The sequence below is a fragment of the Macrosteles quadrilineatus genome, unplaced genomic scaffold (genome assembly GCF_028750875.1).
Source record: "Macrosteles quadrilineatus isolate MER2022 unplaced genomic scaffold, UCM_ALF_1.0 Scaffold_4__1_contigs__length_99947679, whole genome shotgun sequence".
Lineage (NCBI taxonomy): Eukaryota > Metazoa > Arthropoda > Insecta > Hemiptera > Cicadellidae > Macrosteles > Macrosteles quadrilineatus.
Window position 1 is genome coordinate 91,419,581 of NW_026542597.1, and position 20,603 is coordinate 91,440,183.

The following is a 20,603-nucleotide window of genomic DNA, read 5'->3' on the forward strand; positions in this document are numbered from 1 at the left end:
TTTCTTAACATCCGTTTCAAAATTAGTTTCTTACCACAAAAAGGTAGCCTAATTTGATTAAGTCCACTTTATTTTTATCTCTACACGTTTCTCTTTTCTCCAGTATAGATAAAAATGTCATTACATTTTATGTTTCCTAATTTTAACGGTTTTTACAGGTTGCCAAGGCAACGTATGCAGCTGTGGGACTGTACATTCTTTACCTATCACTGAAACCAAAGAAGAAGTGAATGTGTTAAGACCTAATTAAGTGTTATCAGCATCCATCTAGTTAATTGTCATAATCAATAACCTTAAGATAATTCTATGAGCAATCATTTTGATCAATGAAAATAAACTACTGTAAGAACATGTCGCAAAACCGTTGAACTCAAAACAATAAAATTTAGACAACTCAATGTTTTTGTATGTACCCTTTTTCATGAGTGAATTTCTGTTTAATACATTTGTTAAACAATAGTTTGAAAAGGAGTACAGTTCCGCAGAGAACAAAATGATATTTTATCAGATGAATGACGATAAATAGCCTATGGGTTCGATATTAATATCGCATATGGAATTTAATCATACCATATGATATAAATTACAACCTATCAACTCATTACTAAAGAAGATATGACAATATAGTATTTATTTACGTTCCTCGCTTGGTCAAATCCCGAAAAGCTGATGAGTGGTGATTCCACTCTAGCATTGGCTCCTAAATCATCCATTTCGTATGAATACCTGGACAGGTCCCATGTATAGGGATCAAAGTATAGGCAAAGTTTGAATTTCCTATTTTTTATTGCAAGTTTTTTTATATAAAGAGGTTGGCGACCTCTTAACCTTGCATTTGCTCGTCCACATAGACTACAGATCTGTGCGTGGAACGTATCCAGCAAAGCAAGGGGTGAGCTGGTTCAGTACAAAGGTGAACTGTACTGATAAAAGTTTGTGGCAGTGACCAGGATCCGAACCCACGACACTACTGCCTTGGGCCCGAAGTTCGCGACGCTACCAACTGAGCCACCGACTCACCACAATAGGCTACATTTGATCAAGTTTAGTATCCTAGATCTAAATTCAAACACTGCTGCCTAACACTTCCTATAGGGTTGTTTGATCTAAAAAATTCACAATTAAACCGCTAAGAGTCTAAAAAAGTTTCAAAATAAAAAAATATAAAATGCACATTTAGGAAAAAATGGTATAACTTCAAATGCATAAAATAAAAATAAAAACTTTAGTGTTAATGGCTGTGCTAATCATTAGTTCAGACAGAAAATCCATGATTTAGATTTAAAATGTTTATGAATTTAATTTATATGTACTCAACTATTCATGTCACATTCTTCGTTTGTCAGAAGAAACATAACATTGACGAATCCAGAAACATTGAGCCTTTTGGATTGTGTGGATATAAAATTAATTAAATAATTTTATACACACAAACTGGTGTTTCCAAAAATTAATTATTGTTTTTTTTTAATCCTGACAATGACATTAAAATTTAACAACCTTCTTCTTTTATAAGGGAAACCATTCCAATGGGTAAGGGACAGGAGTAATTATATGAGTTGGTGGGATTACAAACATTGCTGTAAGAAATATAACTTTTACAGGATTTCACCGCCCTGACGGGTTAAAAGGATGAAAAGATCATTTATTGATATGAGCAAACATTAATTGTAAAATGTTTATTTCAAAAACACAACTTTATGTACAAATAATTTAAGTGAAATCTACACTCGGCATACAAGATAATACAATCACTACTTTTAAAGTCAGTCTCGTTAAGGTCTTCTCATTTTCCTGAAACAAAAGGAATTTGTATAATTTTACAGAAAGACATTAGTTTCTATAGTTTATCTGTGCATGCTAAATATTTGTGTTAGAACACAATTGACACTCTGGAGAAACACTTTATGTTTAGTAGCTTGCCGTTAGTATATTAGATAATAGATAGGATTAATTAGCTATAGGAATTAAAATTAACACATTCGCTGCAGCCCCATCAATGGCAGGTGTAGCCTCGGTGGAGCTCATCGTCGAGCGAACCTGTCTGGCTTTCAAATATTTGGATCTGACACAGGGCCGGACTGGGACACCTAAAAGGGCGCTGTCATCCAGCCTTCCATATCCCCCAGGGTGGAGGGGGGTCCGGAAAATTTGTGAAAAATTAAGTCTTAAAAACGTGTTTTGAGCTATTCTCTCACAAGCAAATTGTATGATTTGCTTGTTCATTTATTGATGAATTTTTATAGGTTTCGTTACTTACGTTACGTGTTGCCAAATGTTCACTAAACACAAACTGAACTGATAACCATGTCTACCGTTTGTTTTATTTTACCATTTCTAAATATTACATGAATTATGGCACTTACACTATACTACAACCACTCAACACTCACAACTCAGGTTAGGCTCTTTGGCAGGGCCGATTTACCAAATAGGCACGGTAGGCACGTGCCTAGGGCGCGAGGCAATTGGCTTTTTTGGGGACGCCAAAAAATTGGAAAATAGAAAAATTGTGGTTGTATTTGCATGCAATAGCGGTAAACTTCTGATAATCCCTCGGTCGTGTAGACATCGTAATCGTCTCCCATGATCGCAGCAATATATGAACATAGGTACCCTGTGGTCTTGAGGAGATAATAATCGTCTACCGCGGTAAAATGGTAATCATCTCCCGCGGTCATATGGAGATCAACATCGTCTTCAGCAAATGAGGCAAAATTCTTATCATTTCCCGCGACCATGTGGACATTATTATTGTCTTGCGTGATCACAGCATACTTCTGATCATCCCTCGCGGCCGTGTAGAATATTTTATCTCCCACGGTCCTTTTGACATCGTAATCGTCTCCCACGATTGTGGCAAAAAATGTTAAATCCTGCAGTCGTGTGGAGATCATCATCGTCTTCCACGTTGGTGGCACAATTCTTGCTGTTTCCTGCGGTCGGCTCCTGTCCATTATCATTGTCTTCCGTGATTGTGGAAAATTCTGATCATCCCTCCACTTTCGTGTGTAGACATATTATCGTCTACCGCAGTCACGGAAACGTCACTATGTTGTCATGTGCGATTGCGGCAAATTGAAAATTCCAGGTAGAAATACAAAATTCACGCATAGTTCCCAGTAAAGAAAAACTCACTAATAATTCCCGGATTTTCCGGTTGGTGGACACCCTGTTTATATATATTGGAAAGGGGCGCTACTATTAGTTGTGCCTAGGGCACTGACAGGGTCAAAAACGGGCCTGCTCTTTGGCACGACTACGCCCTCGCCCCACTCCTCTGCTACACCACCCTTGTGAGTGGGAAGGGGTGCGGCAGTGTTTATGACCTTAGCGGTACTGCAGTGAAGCATCATGCGTCCGCATCAAGTGTTATTCTGACTGCAGTCGACGTTGCCTTGTGTAGTAGATCGTACGTGTTAAACTGCGCATTTATATGAGATATTTTACGACAGAGTTTTTACTCAGACTATTTTTAATCGTAATTGTTGGGTTTTAAATGTACTGAAACGTTACCCGGAGGGACAGTGCGGGCCTGATCTGACAAACAGCAAATTGTGTGCGGTGATGTTCTGCGTTATGACGAGAGTCAACGTAGTTTGCTGAAACACTCACAGATGGCAGCACTGTATGGAACTAGCTATTACCATTGTATTGCCAATTGGAGGGAAAAAGACGGGACAAAAAGTTGATTTCTAAGTTTGCCAGAAAAATTTTACGGGAAATTTACTACCAACCTATATCAATTGTTACTAATAATAAAGCACCCATTCCAAACTAAATGCAGATATAAAATAACCGTTCTTCCCTGTGTGCTGCTGCTCACAAATTGAATGGAATGTAGGCAATGTCCCACTCAGGGGTGAGCGTTTAAGGTGGCAGCAAGGAACTAGAGCACTCACTAGAGCTGTAGTGGCCTGCAGCAAACGTTAATTGTTTACACTATAGTATTTTCCCTATTCTAATTACCATATTCAAACACAGATAAAATGGCAGCCATGTGCAATGGTTTGGAACAGTAGGCTTGTAGACTAACCTGACAGCAGACTTTGCAATAAGATGTTGCTGCAAACAGGGGATTTACAAAAGAAATCTTTTACTCAGTTTTCCTTCATCAAAGCAGATGTTATCGGCACGATTCAAAAGCCTTCAAACAGTGACTATTGTTTACTTGTTTAGGTTAGTATTGTTACTACATAACTCACTTATTTGCTGGAGGTTCCTTGTATGATATCGGGGTTTTCATTCTTCGTGAATTCCTTCCTTCGGTTTCACCTGTAAATATTAAATCATCTTTTTCAATACTGTAAACAAAAAACCGTCATTAAGAATAAGAGAAGGTTGTCTAACATTAATGTTTTTGATGCAAGGGCTATTTCGGGGACTGAAGTCTTACGCTCTACTAGACTAGCTTACTACATATAAAAACCAGGACTTATAATGACCATATACACTATATAGCATGTATATTTTTGATTTAATTATTTATTGCAAAATTTCACAGATTTACATTTATTAGGGGCATGTCACAATTATTAATACAAGAAATTGAGGTTTAATAGCAACTCCTGCCCACAGATTAGGCTTGTATGAAAAAAAGACTTCTTATGCTGGAGCTAAGTTTTATAATATAGACTTCCTCAGTAGACCTACATAAAAATAGCTTATTCCCTATATGGGTAAATTCGCTAAAAGAGAATAATCTTTGAAAAATTCAAAAAACAATTGTCAAAGCGCCACTTGCCGTCTTTGTCTTTATATACGTTTGAAGAATATTTTTATTTTTTACAGTAGACTAATTTCGACGTCATTTGATGTACTTTATGTACAATATGAATGAAAGACATTTTTATTTGTGATTTGATCGGATTATGCAAGTCAAAAAGTGTAATATGGAACTTAAAACTTCCATGTAAAGTTGTAACGCATAGCAGCAAGCTGTATTTTTTATAGTGTGAGCATTCGCGAAGCAGGGCTACATGTCAAGATCGTAACCTGCCGCGACTGCAAGAACATTCTCCCCCTCCTTCCTTACCAACCCTCACTCCTCTTACATCAAGGCTCTCGACACAAAAATAACCGATCAAGGATCTCCGTTACTACCAATACCGGCTAAGTTATAGTTTAAGATGTTTAGTTAGAGATAGATAAATTAAAATGTCTGGCTAAGTTAGGAAGCAAGCCTGATATTTGAGATGTAGGAATTAACGTTTACATGGTTCAATGTGTCTCACATCAGACCATTTCAATTATAAAATTTAATCACATCTCCCCAGATTGTTCTCCACCTTATATCAGTTAAATTCATAGATATTTGCCTTTCAGTAATTAAATCTCCAACCAATATCATTCAATTCACTCAGCAGTATCAGCAACCAATTCACCATTTTTAGCACTCAGTGTTTGGAAGGATGTATTTAGTTAGTTAGTTCAATTAGCATAAATCAAAGCTGGCTAGCGAAGTGTTTCTGATCCATGTAAAAGATCTCCGTCCCTCGGTTCCCTGGCAATCTTCCATTTTAACTTAATTATTGGTAGCAGATTCAGCACGCAATCCTCTACCCATTAGAATTACCCCATTATTCCCTCCAAATCCCATTTCCCCGCACAAGAGTGAATGTAGTATTACTGAGAGTCCTCAACTGTCAGCTTTCCTGTGTCTGCCAAACCATAAACGTACGGGGAGAACACATAACATCCATTTAAAACCTGTTTTGGGCTCTTTTGCAAATTATTGATTTTTAAGTCAGTGCTATCGTATAGATACATTACAAAAATATAAATCAGCTTAAAAAAACTATTTCCAAAATGGAGTTGAAGTTTGGAACAAATGTAGAGGGCTAAAGAGATCAATTAATTGGCTAAATCATATTCATCTACAACATGTTATTCTCAACGATCCACTGCACAGCTTTCTGGGGATGGTATTCAGAATAATAAAAGAAACTCAAAACAGCCAAACTTAACCCATACAGACCTGTGTCCTGTGACAGACGCATAGTTACTGAAGTTCTTGATGATTCGACTGAATTCTTCTTAATGGAACTGAAACAAGAGGTTTTTATAGTAATAGTGATTTTTAAACTCAAAAAAGCTGTCTATTATATTACAGAAAGAGATGGTGTCTGTGTGTCCTTCTATTACACCAAAACTAAGGACCGCTTCAGATAAAATATACAAATGATGTGCACAACATGCATATTGCAGTTTTAATATTTCAATTTGGGGTTGGGACTTTCAAAAACATGAGGAAGGGCTTAGGAAAATAAATCTAGATTGTTCTAAAAAAAAAAACTGGAGTGAGTTAAATATCATTCAGCTTCATATAAGACTTTTGTGTGATTTTTGCTTGTATTATTATAGAAAATCTTTTATTTAAAGTATTGTAAACTTCATATATAAAATAGTTTTATGTGTATTGCTGACTCAGAATATGAATAACTCATTACATATTCTGTATTTTAGTGTATAGGCTTGTAATTCATCAAACTAAACAAAAATATTAGCAAATTACACTTTTATTAGAATGTGACATTTCATTGTAAGATACTTACATCAATTTACTAACATCAATTCAGCTCAAAATTCTGAATGGTGACACATGTTTTGACACATTAGTGTCCTTCGCAAGTAGGCTACTCAGCTGATGATGAAACTCACTAACGTATCGAAACATGTCCTGAAACTCACTATTCAGAATTTTGAGCTAAATTGGTGTAATTAATATATTTTACAATAATTATCTCCAGCTCAGGGGCTCAACGATGAATTTCAATGTGGCTTTTCAGTTAAAAGTACATTAAATAGTCTTGATTCAAAGAAAGCAATTACCTTTTCTTCTTACTACCAGTAGAGGGTCGACTTTTCACAGCTTTGTTACTGGTTCCGGAAACTTTTCCTTTCTTGGATTTGGGGACGACATCCGACGAGGCTTCTTCACCCGGATAGAGATGTATTTTGGGTTTTCTGATCCGTTTCCCCGATACATCCGGACTCGTGATTGGAGTGCAATTGTTACAAAAGCTGCTGGACTGTCTTTGGCCTAGAGTTGACCTTGAGGGCTCAGCGGAAGCTACAGGAGTGGTCCTGGATGAATTCCTACTGGATAAAGCTGAATTTCTGCTTACACCGAGAGAATCATCGACAGCTGATTCCCTGACATACACTACATCAACATTGTTCGTAGAGTCCGCTTCAGCCTTAGAGGTATTTGACACATCGAGACTTGAGTTCGCTGTTGAAGATCCGCTAGATTTGTTTTTCTTGCCAAAACTCTTTTTGTATAAAGAATCAGCCAGGCTGCTACGTTGTTTCTCTTCAACTTCGCTTTCTTCGTTTGACGACTCTGACGAACTTGATGTCTCGGGTTTCCTCTTTTGTTGTTTTTGGCTGGAGTGAGGAGTGCTGTGCATCCAGCTACACCCTTCCTGTGGATCATCGGTCGACCTCGGTCTATGACGATCAGGGCCTTCGCTAGTCCTTGGTATATAACCGTCAGAGTCTTCGCTCCTTGGTCTACGACTGTCACGATCTGATGGCCGCCCACCTCCTTTTTTCCCTTCACTGGGTCTCGATCTGTTCACCTGTGTAAAATAGCTGATTTGTAGATTAAACCTTATTTCAACTATAGACTTATCCAAGGAAAAGTCATTTTAGTAGCATAATCTAGTAAGAAAGGACCATGTGAACCTGAAATTTCCTCAAATAAACAAGTATTTTCATTCAATCATTAGGTTATTAAAGAGCCATCAGTTTGGAACGGTCCAGCGAGATTACCTAGGGAAACACAGTCCAGGGGACTACACTACAAAAAATAACAAACTAATACTAATACTGATATTTAACACTTCTAGAGAGTGTAATTTTTGGTAAGTGACAATGGCTTTTATATTTTGTATCTCTTATTGGAGTTTTTTTTTTCCTTAGTAGACAGAAAATGTTTAACAGTTAGTAACATTGAGATTGAGGGTGATGATAGATTTTCTTTTTAACTGACATTTCTCAAGTCTTACAGTGGGACAAAATGTCAGAGTTATGTTATGTGAAATTGTATTAAGTAGCTACCACTGAATTTTAAATATTCCAAGTCAGCTAGTTGAACTCCCTTTCAAGTAATCCGTACAATAAAGTTGGTAATATCTTCTACATTGTGTATCATGTTTCCTCATAAATAATTGTTTTGTATGTATTTAAAATTATAGGAATAAAAAAAGGAATTTCTAGCCAAGTACTGTGGTAGAAAAGCAATTGTCTGTTAAAAAGATAAAAAATCTGCTTTTCGAGCAACTATTCAGGAATGTTCGTAAGCCAATTATCCTCAGACACGACATCAATCATCCCACTCACACAAGATCACACCCACACTACTTGATTTACCATTGCAATTGTTTATTATGTAACATTTTTAGTGTTAATTGAAACTGGCATTTCAACTGAATTGCTTTACATTATTTCGGAGTCATACCTCTAGCAGTTTGGGACTCAGCAACAATCCGCTGATTTGTTTCAGTCGTATGACGGGGAGGGGGACTTGATCTTCCGAATCACTCGATTCTGACACAGGGTGGCGTTGGTTCCCTGCCTCCCGCTCTCGCTCCTTTTCTCGCTCATTTTCCAGTTGTTCTGTGAAGTGAGAAAAATTGAAGGAAAAAAGAATACCGTTTAGTTTTTGAGTTGTGGTACATTTAATAGGCCTACAGTTCATACATTACTAATCAAAAGTCATTGATTTTTGTTTGTTTGGACCTACGATATAAAGAACTACTGTTTATATCGTTGGTTTAGACTTGCTCACAAGGCTCCTAGGCACTATTAGTACAGTTATTGATTCAAGAACAAATACTGGACTTGAGATAAAACAATGGATGATTGGTAATGCAGTAAAGACTTAGACCACATGAATAGCCTCCCTACTAAGCTATCAAAGATAAATCATTTTCTAAAAAATGGTAGTGGGGTAGGTGTTTTACTTGCTCTAGGCTGAGTTGACACTGTTTCCTCGAAAACATCTGTTCTGGCAAATTTCCGTGTGAATTGTTCCATACAGTTTTGTAGAGTCGTATTACGAAGGTTGACTTCTCAAAACGACTGTCATGGAGGTTCTGAATTGCCTCGGGATTTATTGTGGTTGTTTGAATAGAAACAGTTGTTTTATAGAGGTTAATTTAACATTGAGTGTCATGGGTTTTTAAAGGTTTTGAAAAGTGGACTTGTAATCGAGGTTGTCGGGTTGTCAATGAAGGTCGTGTAAACAAGTTTCTACAGTAATGTATTCAACCATTTAAGTCCCAGAGATTATTCATTGTTTTTACTATGCAATTTACTCTTGTGTTACAGTGGAACCTTGATTACAAGACTAAGGGAATATAAATTGTTGTATTAAGTATGTTCTTTTAGTCATATGATTTATTTGTGTTTAAATATCTTTTGTTGACAGATGATTTTTGTAAACATGTTTTGGTAAACATTAGTTTAGTTGGAAATAGAGTTTGTTGAAACAAGGTGTGTGTTTAATATTCTTGTATTAGAAATAGAACATGGTGGCAGCTTAGTGGATTTTTATCGAACTGAAAGTCTAAAACCACACATAATGTCAAGTAAGGGCAGAAAAAAACGAAATACTCGGAGGCAAAGGTATGAGGATAACGGTGAGGACGACACCCAAAGTGAACTCAACTACGTTTCAGAAAGGGACTCTAGAAAGACTAAAGATGAGTCACGAGGTTTTGCATTGGGACATACGAACCGAGAAAATGATGCAGCTATGTATACTCCTACTCCGATGGTCAATATCACGTTACCAACTCCAGAAACGTTCTCTTTTACTCCGAATGAGTGGCATTCCTGGAGGAATCGCTTTCAAAGGTACAGACGGGGTTGCGGTCTGGATAGCACTTCCGACGCTCGGCAAATCGATGTACTTTTGTTTGTAATGGGTAGTAGAAGTGAAGATATTTTCGATTCGTTTTCACCAAAACCTAATACTTATGACGAGGCTCTTAGGGCCTTTGATGAATACTTTGTGCCAAGACGGAATATAATTTATGAGAGATCAAAATTTTTGAGACACAAGCAAGGGAGTGATCCATCTGAAAAATTTATAACAGATTTGCATGGCCTTGCGAAAACGTGTGCATGGGGTGAACTAAATGATGAGATGATGCTTCTCGTCCTCATTATTGGTATGCAAGATGAGGGTCTGAGTGATAGACTCCAGCTGGAATCTCAATTGACTCTGGAGAAAGCAATTAATACTTTGCGCCAACATGAGGAGCTAGAACGCCAAAAACGTGAACTTGCCAATACTAATGTTTTTTTGGTAAATAAAACGTCAGTTCAAAACGGTAAACCGAATCGGACAGAAGGAGTTTGTGACCAGAAATACATCGAGGATTCAGAAAATACAAAGAAGTGCAGGAAATGTGGTTATGATTGGCACGGATCACTGGCCGAATGTCCTGCTAGGAAAGCCAAATGTGACAAATGTTCCGAGATTGGACATTTTTTTCGATGCTGTCCCTACCGCGAAAAGTGGATGAGAAAAAACAAAAACGTTGTTAAATAAATCGAACCAGACTGTGGAGATCTACAGGTTCCTGAGATTTTCATCGGGAATATAGAAAACAATGACAGAGCCTGGGCCCAGGAGGTAAAAGCAAGCTGTGGAAACCAAGTGTTAGGGCTTATAAAATTTAAACTTGACACAGCCGCTGATGTAACCATGATTCCAGTAGGAGTTCTTGGTGATTTTATTAAGACTCTGCCTCTAGGAAAGTGCAAATCCCCTGTGTACAGTGCAAAGAAGAAAGAACGAATCAATATTTTGGGAACTTTAAGGCTGAAGCTTGAACATAAGGGTGTATCAATTTATGATCATGCGTATATTTCTGAGGAGATCACTGTTCCACTTCTTAGCAGACGTTCCTGTGAAGAGCTGAACCTGGTGAAGAGGATCTTTTCTGTAGATTCATCAGATATTGACTGGGTTACTGAGTACCCTAATTTATATCAAGGATTGGGAAATATGAAAGGAGAGTACAAGATAGAAATGAAGGAGAATGCAGTTCCTTATGCTATATCTACCCCCAGGGTTGTACCAATACCTTTAAAAAGCAAGGTGAAAGAGCAGTTAGAGAATATGCTTGAAAAAGGAGTGATTGTCCCAGTTGAACACGCAACTGATTGGTGCGCACCAATGGTAGTTTGCGCAAAAAAGAGAGGTGGGGTTACGATCTGCGTGGACCTATCCAAACTCAACAACAGTGTGAAACGTCGGTTTTATCCTATTCCAAAGATTGAACTTTCATTGTCCCAGATTGCGGGAGCCAAGTACTTCAGCAAGATCGATGCGAATTCCGGTTTCTGGCAACTGAACCTTGCAGAGGAGTCTCAAGATTACACAACATTTATCACCCCTTTCGGGAGGTATAAATTCTGTAAGGTACCTTTTGGAATTACATCTGCTCATGAAGAGTTTCAGCGCCGTATGTCAAAAGCTTTAGAAGGGGCAAAGAACTGTTTAGTGCACATTGATGACTGTTTGATATGGGGAAGAACGAAAGAGGAACACGACGAGTGTCTTAGAGCCGTTCTAGAGAGAGTGCAAGCTAATGGAATTACTTTAAATAAGCAGAAGTCTGAGTTCTGCAAGAAGACTGTGACATTTTTGGGGTTTGTGCTGTCTAAGGAAGGAATCAAGCCTGATCCAAGCAAGGTACAAGCAGTTGTGGACTTACCAGCCCCAAGTAATGCTAATGAAGTCCAGAGATTCATGGCCATGATCACTTTTCTGGCTAAATTTATTCCGAACTGCAGTGAGATTTTAGAGCCAATTACGAGCTTGTTAAAGACTAAAAACGATTTCTTTTGGGGACCAACTCAGGAAAAAGCTTTTGTCACAGTGAAACAGATTTTATCATCAGAGCCATGTTTGACTGTTTACGATCCGGAAAAGCCCTCGATTCTTTCTTGTGATGCTTCAAAAAAAGGTCTTGGAGCGGTTTTACTACAAGTTGAAGGAGAAAACAAGAAACCTGTGGCATATATATCTCGGACTCTAATGCCTGTTGAAGAAAACTACAGTAACATTGAGAGAGAAGCGCTTGCGTGCACTTGGGCAAGTGACCGTTTAAAATGTTTCCTGATGGGTAAAATGTACACAATTGAGAGCGACCACAAACCGCTTGTCTCAATTTTCAAAAGACAAAATTTGGACGAGCTCTCACCGAGGCTACAGCGATTCCGAATGCGTATGATGAGATACGATTATCGCATGACCTGGACCCCAAGAAAAGACCTTGCCATAGCAGATCTGCTATCGAGATGTCCTATTTCGGCTAATGAAGATGGCGAATTGACAGAAGAAGTGGAAGCCTTCGTCCATGAAATCAGTATGATTAGAATAAACACTACAGATGAAAATGTGACAAAAGTACTTCACTCACAAATGAGGGATCCAATATGTGCACAACTCAAGCTAAAAATTTTAGACGAATGGCCTGGAAAATCAAGTTTACCTAATGAGATTCAAGAATACTTTAACGTGAAAGATGAGTTAAGTTGTATTGATGGGTTATTGCTTCGAGGAACTCGGATGATAATACCTCATGAACTACGAGCGGAAATGCTTGAGAGGCTTCACAGTGGACACTTGGGAATCACAAAAACAAGGAAACGTGCTTTGGAAACCATGTGGTGGCCTGGAATTTCTCAAGAAATAGAAAGAAAAAGCAAATCGTGTCCAGTGTGTATTCAGAACTCAACTAATCACAGTGAACCATTGATTCCAGAACTTATGTTTGGAGGGAAAATAAGAGACAATCTTCCATCTACTTTGGTTGGAAATCCTGTGGAAAATAAAGACTTTTTTGAGAGGGAGAATAAGTACCAGTCGAAGTATAAGATGCAATTTGATAAACGACATGGAACGAGGGGTTTAAGTGAATTAGAAGAGGGAAGCATGGTATGGATCACAGATCTACGTAGACATGGTAAAGTAGTCAGGAAATTGAACGAACCACGTTCCTACCTTGTGGACATTGACAAGAAAACCATTCGACGAAACCAGAAGTTCTTAGTTCCTGCACCATACTACGGAGAAGATTGTATTCTTTCAAACTGTTCATCTACGGTCCTTAATTGTCCATCTAACTCACGTGATCGTCCAGACGCTGGCACAGTTACCCATTACGGAAGGTCCATCAAGATACCGAGGCGGTACCGAGCTTCATGAAGATGTAGACATCTTGAGGCGGGATGTTGTATTAAGTATGTTCTTTTAGTCATATGATTTATTTGTGTTTAAATATCTTTTGTTGACAGATGATTTTTGTAAACATGTTTTGGTAAACATTAGTTTAGTTGGAAATAGAGTTTGTTGAAACAAGGTGTGTGTTTAATATTCTTGTATTAGAAATAGAACATAAATAAAAGACTAGATCAAATAAATTCTAGAGGATTTAAAATTGCCACTTTTTATCAAGGATGACTTGTTATCGAGGTTCCGCTGTATAAACACAAGAATCCTGTATTCTTACAAACTGAGTTTTTTGTGGAGAAACCTATACGACAGGACAATAGGAAGCAAAAAACCTGATTTGACGTGTAACACGCAAACAATCCGAACCCGAAGAATGTTTACGAATTATTTTATTTATTTACATCATATACACGCTGCATCTGCCTGTAGGCAGGTAAATAGTCAAAACATACATTTAACCTTTAAAACCTATTAGTATCGATTACTAGATAACTAGATAAGATAACACACCAAGGTGCACTTGTCCCCACCAAGCTTTGTCATCAGTTGCACATCCAGACATGACCGAGACAGGATTACATCCCTGTATATTGAGGGTTAAGGTTGCTAATCTATTTGTCTAGTGTTTCCAATGATTAAGATTAAAACATACATGTTTTTTTTGTTGTATTTTTTGTATTTGTATGAATGTATTTTTGTTTTCTGTTATACTGGTTATGTATTTTGCATGTCATGTCTGCTTTCTAATTTATTCTTATTATTGCTCATATTTATTACCTAATTATGCTATGTTTATAAAGTGATTAAATCCTATTAATGTATATTCTAATGTAAAAATGGTGTTACCGTTGAAAGAATAAATAAATAAATAAATACATCAGGGAATCCCACATACCTTGCTGTTTCCTCATTCGCCATCTCTCTCCCGTCCCAAGTCGGCGTTTTTTCCTTCTCATAGAAATCTGCTCCAAGCGTAAGTCCTGGAAAAATTGACAATTCCTGTGTATACAACTACATTAGACAACTACAACTACATTAGATATTGGACTCCGGTTAATCTGAGCTACTTTGGACTGAACCGCAGATGTTGCTCTTCAGACTGAACTGAAGAGCAGAGTGCAACAGGATGTTAGAAAGCATGTAAGGTGGAGTTTTGCCATACAGTGCTGCATTTTTACTTTATATCTGATATGTTTGTGAAATTGTTGGTTTAAAGTAGGGATGGATGGGATTATATCTTTAATTCTGGACGGGATTTTTATTTTCTTCCTGACTTTCGGGATGGGATGGGTTTAAAAATATTGATAAAATATTCTTGTAGATAGTAATAATGACAAGCAAAACCAACTTGCACTCTTGTTTTGATATTTTCCATAGACGATTAGTAGTTGACTGCTGTTGTGTCGATGGAAACGTAATGTTGAAATTCATTGGAAAATGGAGACAATGATGATTATTAACTTGTGAAGATTTTGTCTTCAATCTAAAACGTCATAATATAGCCTACAGTCTATCCGAAAAAGTTGGATATTTAATGAATAGTGCCTGATATCAAATTTGATATCCGAATCTGACCGGAATTTTCGGTTATCCGCACAGCCTCTAATAGAAAATAAACTTACCGTGTCTTGTTCATTCTCCTCTACAATTGGAGTGAGAGCGTTCCCCCTGTCCGAGGCAAGATCGTTGTTGGCAGGTTCTGAAAACGATTCAGATACATTAGCTTAAAGGTGATATGGATAGGTGTATGATTAGGCAAGTGTACAAGTTGGATATGAACGCAATGCATTGAGGAGTAGTGTTTGGTATGTGTTAATATATATGTATGTAACATATGTCTTTCAGAGCCACCTATCTTAGTAAATTCATACAACCAGTGTCAAGTGAGGAATGATAAATAAATTAATAAATTATTAACAAATAACACAAATATATGAACCATTGTTAAAAATCTACTTTGCAAAGCTCCAAAAGTATGCTTTCAGACTATTTACAGTAGTTACTAGCCTCCCCACAATCAAACCAATAACTTCCTTACTAGTGATGTTATGTGGACATTAACCATAGGGTAAAATGAATTTTGTCTGCACTTGAGTTGGTAAGCTTGTTCAAACATGATTTATTTAACTTTCATTGACCTACACTGTAAGTAGTTTGGTGTGCAAAATTTTGTAAATGAAGAGGTTTTTAATCTAAACCGTCAGAATAAATTACCTTGAGGCTGTTGTAGCATCACTCGCTCCAGTCGAATCATTGGCTTCTGGATGAGAATTCCCTTGACCATCGGGCCCACCTTTTGCTGCTTCATCTGTTTTTCTATAAAAGTATGATCAAGTATAATCAAACTGACTAACAAACAAGAAAACTAAAATTCTCTACAATGTAAAATCTAAGTTATTCAGTCATACTACATTGAAAAAAAAAACCTTAAGACAAAGTCAATCTTGAGTGGTGACTACGCCTTGTGTCATCGTCACGTATTCAGATCGACTCGACCACGATACTAGCTGCCGCGTATGTTTAAATATAGACGGGTTACTGATATTAAGATGAATTCATAAGAGGACTCCTGCATGTAGTGAAACGAATAGAGTAACACAAACATCTTACCTACAAGAACTCAGGCAACAAAGGTAAATCTAATATAATTCTCAGTTTTGATGCATAGTTAGTTATTACTAGAGTAATGGTTATATTATAAGCTTCATCTGTTAACCTTACCTTACCCCCTTTCCTTGGCTACTGAAACAAGTGTTTTCATTCGCGGGATTTATCTCGAAACGGGACTTTTAGACCTTGAGCGGGATAAAACAGGATTTTAGGCTGTGATGACAATTTTCATTTTTTTACTAAATTTTACAGAAAAACTAACTCCAATTTATTAAAATACTGTAGCAAAATATAATAGTGATGTAAAACAACTTTTGAAACATGATACGTCAAATATAGTACTCGGGATTTAACAAAAAAATAAATCGTGCGGGATGAAACGGAATTTTTCACAATTTAAAAGCGGGACTAAACAAGATTTATCGACCCAGTAAGCGGGACTATTATTTTGATTGTGTGGAAACACTGACTGAAACCTAAGATATTTGGCTTTGCCTAAGATACATCTCCACTAAAATAATCATCTGTTTAAGGATGAAAAAATATGTAAATAAAAAGATCTATGTAAGCCTATTTGAAATTAAATTTTTAACTTACCACTTTTCTTGGAATGGTCACTGTTTCTCTGACGGTCATCTCCAAAAGCACGAGGAGGATTATTTTCATTTTCTACAAATAAAAAAGATTTATAGACCTACCAAAGAAACCTCTTATGAAACAAATACTTGAAGATGATCGCTGCTTTTGTTGGAAAATAAACTGTAGTGTTTTGAATCAATATATTAACTCTTAAAACAAGTTTTAAACTGTGCAAATCCTAACAAAAAATTTGGATACTGCAAATACATCTTTTATCATGTTGTAAAATACAAGCCCTGATAATATTAACTGTCATAATAAGTTGCATTTGCATTAAGAAATTTTAACAAATAGAATTTTTTTCATCTTAGAGTAAATTTTCAGTGTGTTAGGTCACTGAAAATTCCACAGACCAAACAATAGTTTTATCATATCGTTTGGTGAAATTTAGTTAAATAACCAGAAAAAATAGGAAACATCAACACGTAACCTACTGGACAAAAAAATACCTTAAATAATTTTTACCTGAAACACAAGGACGAATACCTTAATAATCTGTGACACGAAAAAGATTAGTGTAAACTTCAAATTACTAAGCACACACAGTTGTAATGGTAGAATGTAAAATATAATTTAAAAACTTTTTAAAGATCTAGACTCACCAGCATTGAAGGAATTTATCATGGTAGTCAGTCGAATCTGGTTTCGACAAAGCTGGTCAGAAAGGCCAACCAAGTGGGGAAATGCACTCTTGATATCTTTCAGGCACACTGATATCATGTCTGTCTGCTTTACCTGAAAAAAAAAAAACAATAAATAACTAAGTCCAAAATCTTTTTTGTTTTAATTTCCTTTTATTGAACAACCTTTCCAATTCATAAAAAATTTCAAAAATTAATGGTTTTCAATTTTTTTAATTCTTTAGCTTATTTTAAGGAGAATAGAGCAAAGCTTCTATCTGCTTAAACAGTCGCTATTAGACCAGGACCAATAAGATTCTAGTTTTTTAAGACTAGAATCTTAAATATTTAAGACAAATAAGGCAAATCTTGTACCTTAAATGCATTGTGGGACAAAACTGCTTCATGATACATCCGTTGCCAATAGAATACATCTTTCTTCAGTTCGGCGTTTAGCTTTTTTTCGTTGGTAAAGTTCTCAATGATTTCTTGATTTTTAGCCTCCAAAGATTCCTTTTCTGTAACAGCAACAGTTTTCAGATTTTGTAACTGCACCATCCCTTGCAAATTAATGTTTAAAACACTCTAATTAATTGTTAAATGTTTTCGTGCGCTATGTGTGTGTATTTATTTAAATGTTTCTTGACGACTCCATCATGGATGAAGACAAAGCATTCTTGCTAGGATATCACCTGACGATGCCTAAATAGGCGAAACATGTAGCGAGTTCTACTTACGACAATTGAACTGTTGACGTAAAGATATGTACCTCATATAAGTTTAAAACACTTTTGTGATATTAGTTTTATTATGTGATTGCACTTAACACCTACGCTCTGACAATTATCCCCTTGATTTTTACAGTTTCTAAAAACACCTTTGTGGACAGGTGTACACACAGTGGTCCCTAAAACCTAGACGTGTACCTCTGGTGGACAGTGTTACTATGGTGATTTAACACTACAAAACGGCATCCGTATGTACCATCATTGTCTTTTAGGCAACAGTGGCTAATCATCAACTAGCTGAGCTAGTCTCTGATATTGATACTCAAGTAGATATCATTAGAACTTCATGATGCACAGTTTTAGGTACTGTAGTCCTGGCGTGGCACATCAATGAGGGTTACATAGAGAAAACGACAGGTTGACAAGTACAACGGGTGGTACACGGTTTTATTAGCATATACTGTAACTTATCACTTGGTAAATGTTTTACTTTACGGACACAGGGGATTTTACCTTAAAAATTTGGTGAGGTTAAGCAAAATTATATCTAGATCTTGTCAAATTTTCAATAGAACCACCGAAAAGAGTGTAGGTATTTAAAAAACAAATATAAGTGTTGAAGTGTTGTAAAATTAAAGGCTACGGAGAAAATTTAAAAAAACTGTAAATTTAAGATTCCCATTTTATTATTAAAGGAGGAAAAAATCTGTTGTAATTTGCTTGTTTATGAATATAGGAATATGCCATATCTTGATCAGATTTGGCAAATTTATTTATTTCAAAACAGCCTTTTAATAGACTATTAACGTAAGTTATTAACTTAGCTCATTTGGGCATGAAAATAATTTTTACCTTACCCATAGCAGCAAACCTAAGTAAGTACTTGTTAACTATTATTTAAATGGTGAATATATTATAGGCTACCTATCGTATGTGTTATAATATATGTATATATACTACTATTAAGTTACATGAGTAATCTAGCATGTCATAAATAAGGTTGGACAAACTGGTTACGTATTTAACTTGTATTTTTTGTACAACCTGACAACTTCCAGTTTCTTCCCATGCTCATGTAATTGAAAGCAATGTGACCGCCGTGTATGATGTAACTTATACTTTAATTATTATCCAAATAAATGTTGTATTTAACAGCTTGTAGTTTTTCACCACCCCAAGTGGCCAACAATAATGTGGAAATATTTGTAAATAAATCAAATCCAGACAAACTGAAATTTACTAAAGTCTACAGGTTTACTGGCGGGGGTATTAATAAATAATAATAATTTAAGCTAGCCTACAATCTTACCATCCAGAAGGGCTGAGACGCGGCGACGAAGCATTGATAAACGTTTATGATGGTCTCTGCAGCCATTTTTCTTCATAGAATTTTCTTTTTTTACTTTTATTCCAGGTTGTAACGATTCTTTTTTTGTTTTTGTGACTCTCAACTTACCCATCTGAAAATGCAATAACTTAGAAACTACCTTGTGTAACTTACCTATCTATATTGATTTGTTTTATGGACGCATCTGTCTTTAGCCCAGAAAATAAATTTCTCAGGACGGATATATCCGTTTTCAGCCCGGAAAGTAAACAAAGATTGAGAGATATATATGTCCATAGCCCTGGAAAAGTTAACTTAGTGTTTGACAGTTCGAACTAATAGCAAAAGGATCCTAGGTAAATAAATAGAATTGAGTGGGAGACTTAAATCAAATAATTACTACGTTAATTAGGCTACCCTAGCTACTATTTACTGATCCTGCAATCAGTTGCTAAAAATCGATGGTAAATAAGGAGGCCTGATTTAATGAAATTTTGTTTTCAAAATGGTACCCAACTTAAGTAGAATGAGCAGATAGGCCTAACTTATTTAGTTCACCAAGCAATTAGGCCTAGCTCTAGATTACATAAAACAATTTATCCAAATATCAATTAAACAAGAGGCTAGTTTAGTTCATAGTTCACTTTGTATTAAGTAGTAAAGTATCTATCTTACTCTCTAGCCAGTTTAAACTTGAACGAACTCAACAAACGAACCACTGAACCAGATTATTGAACTTAAGTTGTAAAAGCTTACCAATAGTCAATGGCTGTACAGTCCTGAAATGTTTATATCATGTCTTAAAACACAGTAACTTACTCTAATCACATACGTTATTTAGGCACCTTGTGAGAACTTAAGTCAACTAAAACTAAAACTAACCTTTCGCGATTACGATTGAGGTTTTTATTTTATTTTAAAACTTGCAAAAACAACCAAAATAGATAAAGATAACAATTATTGGCTCTTGTGTTGTGTCGTGTCTTGATATTGTCGTCAGCCAGTAAAGTAAAACCAAACCAAACCGTCCAAACCAAACCATCAAACCAAATCAAACCAAAGCAAAGAAGAAAGAAACTAAATAAACCATAGTCAAAGTCAAAGGTACTAGAAAATAAAAAGCCAAGACATGGAAAACAATAAGGTTGGGCATTGGTTATGTAAAGAAGTTCTATAATTAACCGAAGTAGAACATTACGTATAGTTTAGTTTCCTGTTTCAAACTGTTTTTTTTTTTTTTTTTTTTTTATTCCCAGACAGTATTCTGGAAGTAAAGTGAGAAATATTTGATGCCACCTGCCTCATGATGTGACATGGAGTACTTCAAGCAGAAAGTAGAGGGTCGTGGGTCGTGATTTAATTTGATTCTTGTCTACTGTTAATACTGTTCTATGAAATGGTGACCATACAAAGTAGGTATT

The 20,603-nt window shown here is 36.2% G+C and overlaps 1 protein-coding gene across 2 annotated transcripts; it reads right to left on the reverse strand.

The window, feature by feature from the left end:
• Positions 1 to 1,664: 1,664 nt before the first annotated feature.
• LOC128993530 (zinc finger CCCH domain-containing protein 13-like) lies at positions 1,665 to 20,178 on the reverse strand. 2 transcript variants are annotated; one of them, XM_054417499.1, is made up of 13 exons: positions 20,065 to 20,178; positions 19,165 to 19,315; positions 17,503 to 17,645; positions 17,110 to 17,242; positions 16,466 to 16,537; positions 15,473 to 15,574; positions 14,881 to 14,957; positions 14,154 to 14,238; positions 8,465 to 8,622; positions 6,832 to 7,583; positions 5,978 to 6,045; positions 4,206 to 4,275; positions 1,665 to 1,794 (listed from the first exon to the last, which is right to left on the reverse strand). In XM_054417499.1, the coding sequence occupies exons 2-13, from the start codon at positions 19,313 to 19,315 to the stop codon at positions 1,776 to 1,778; spliced, it is 1,830 nt and encodes a 609-aa protein (XP_054273474.1). In that variant the 5' UTR covers positions 20,065 to 20,178; the 3' UTR covers positions 1,665 to 1,775. The 2 variants fall into 2 exon arrangements, with proteins under 2 accessions (XP_054273474.1, XP_054273473.1); XM_054417498.1 differs by lacking the exon at positions 20,065 to 20,178 and adding an exon at positions 19,939 to 19,985.
• Between the last annotated feature and the right edge of the window lie 425 nt (positions 20,179 to 20,603).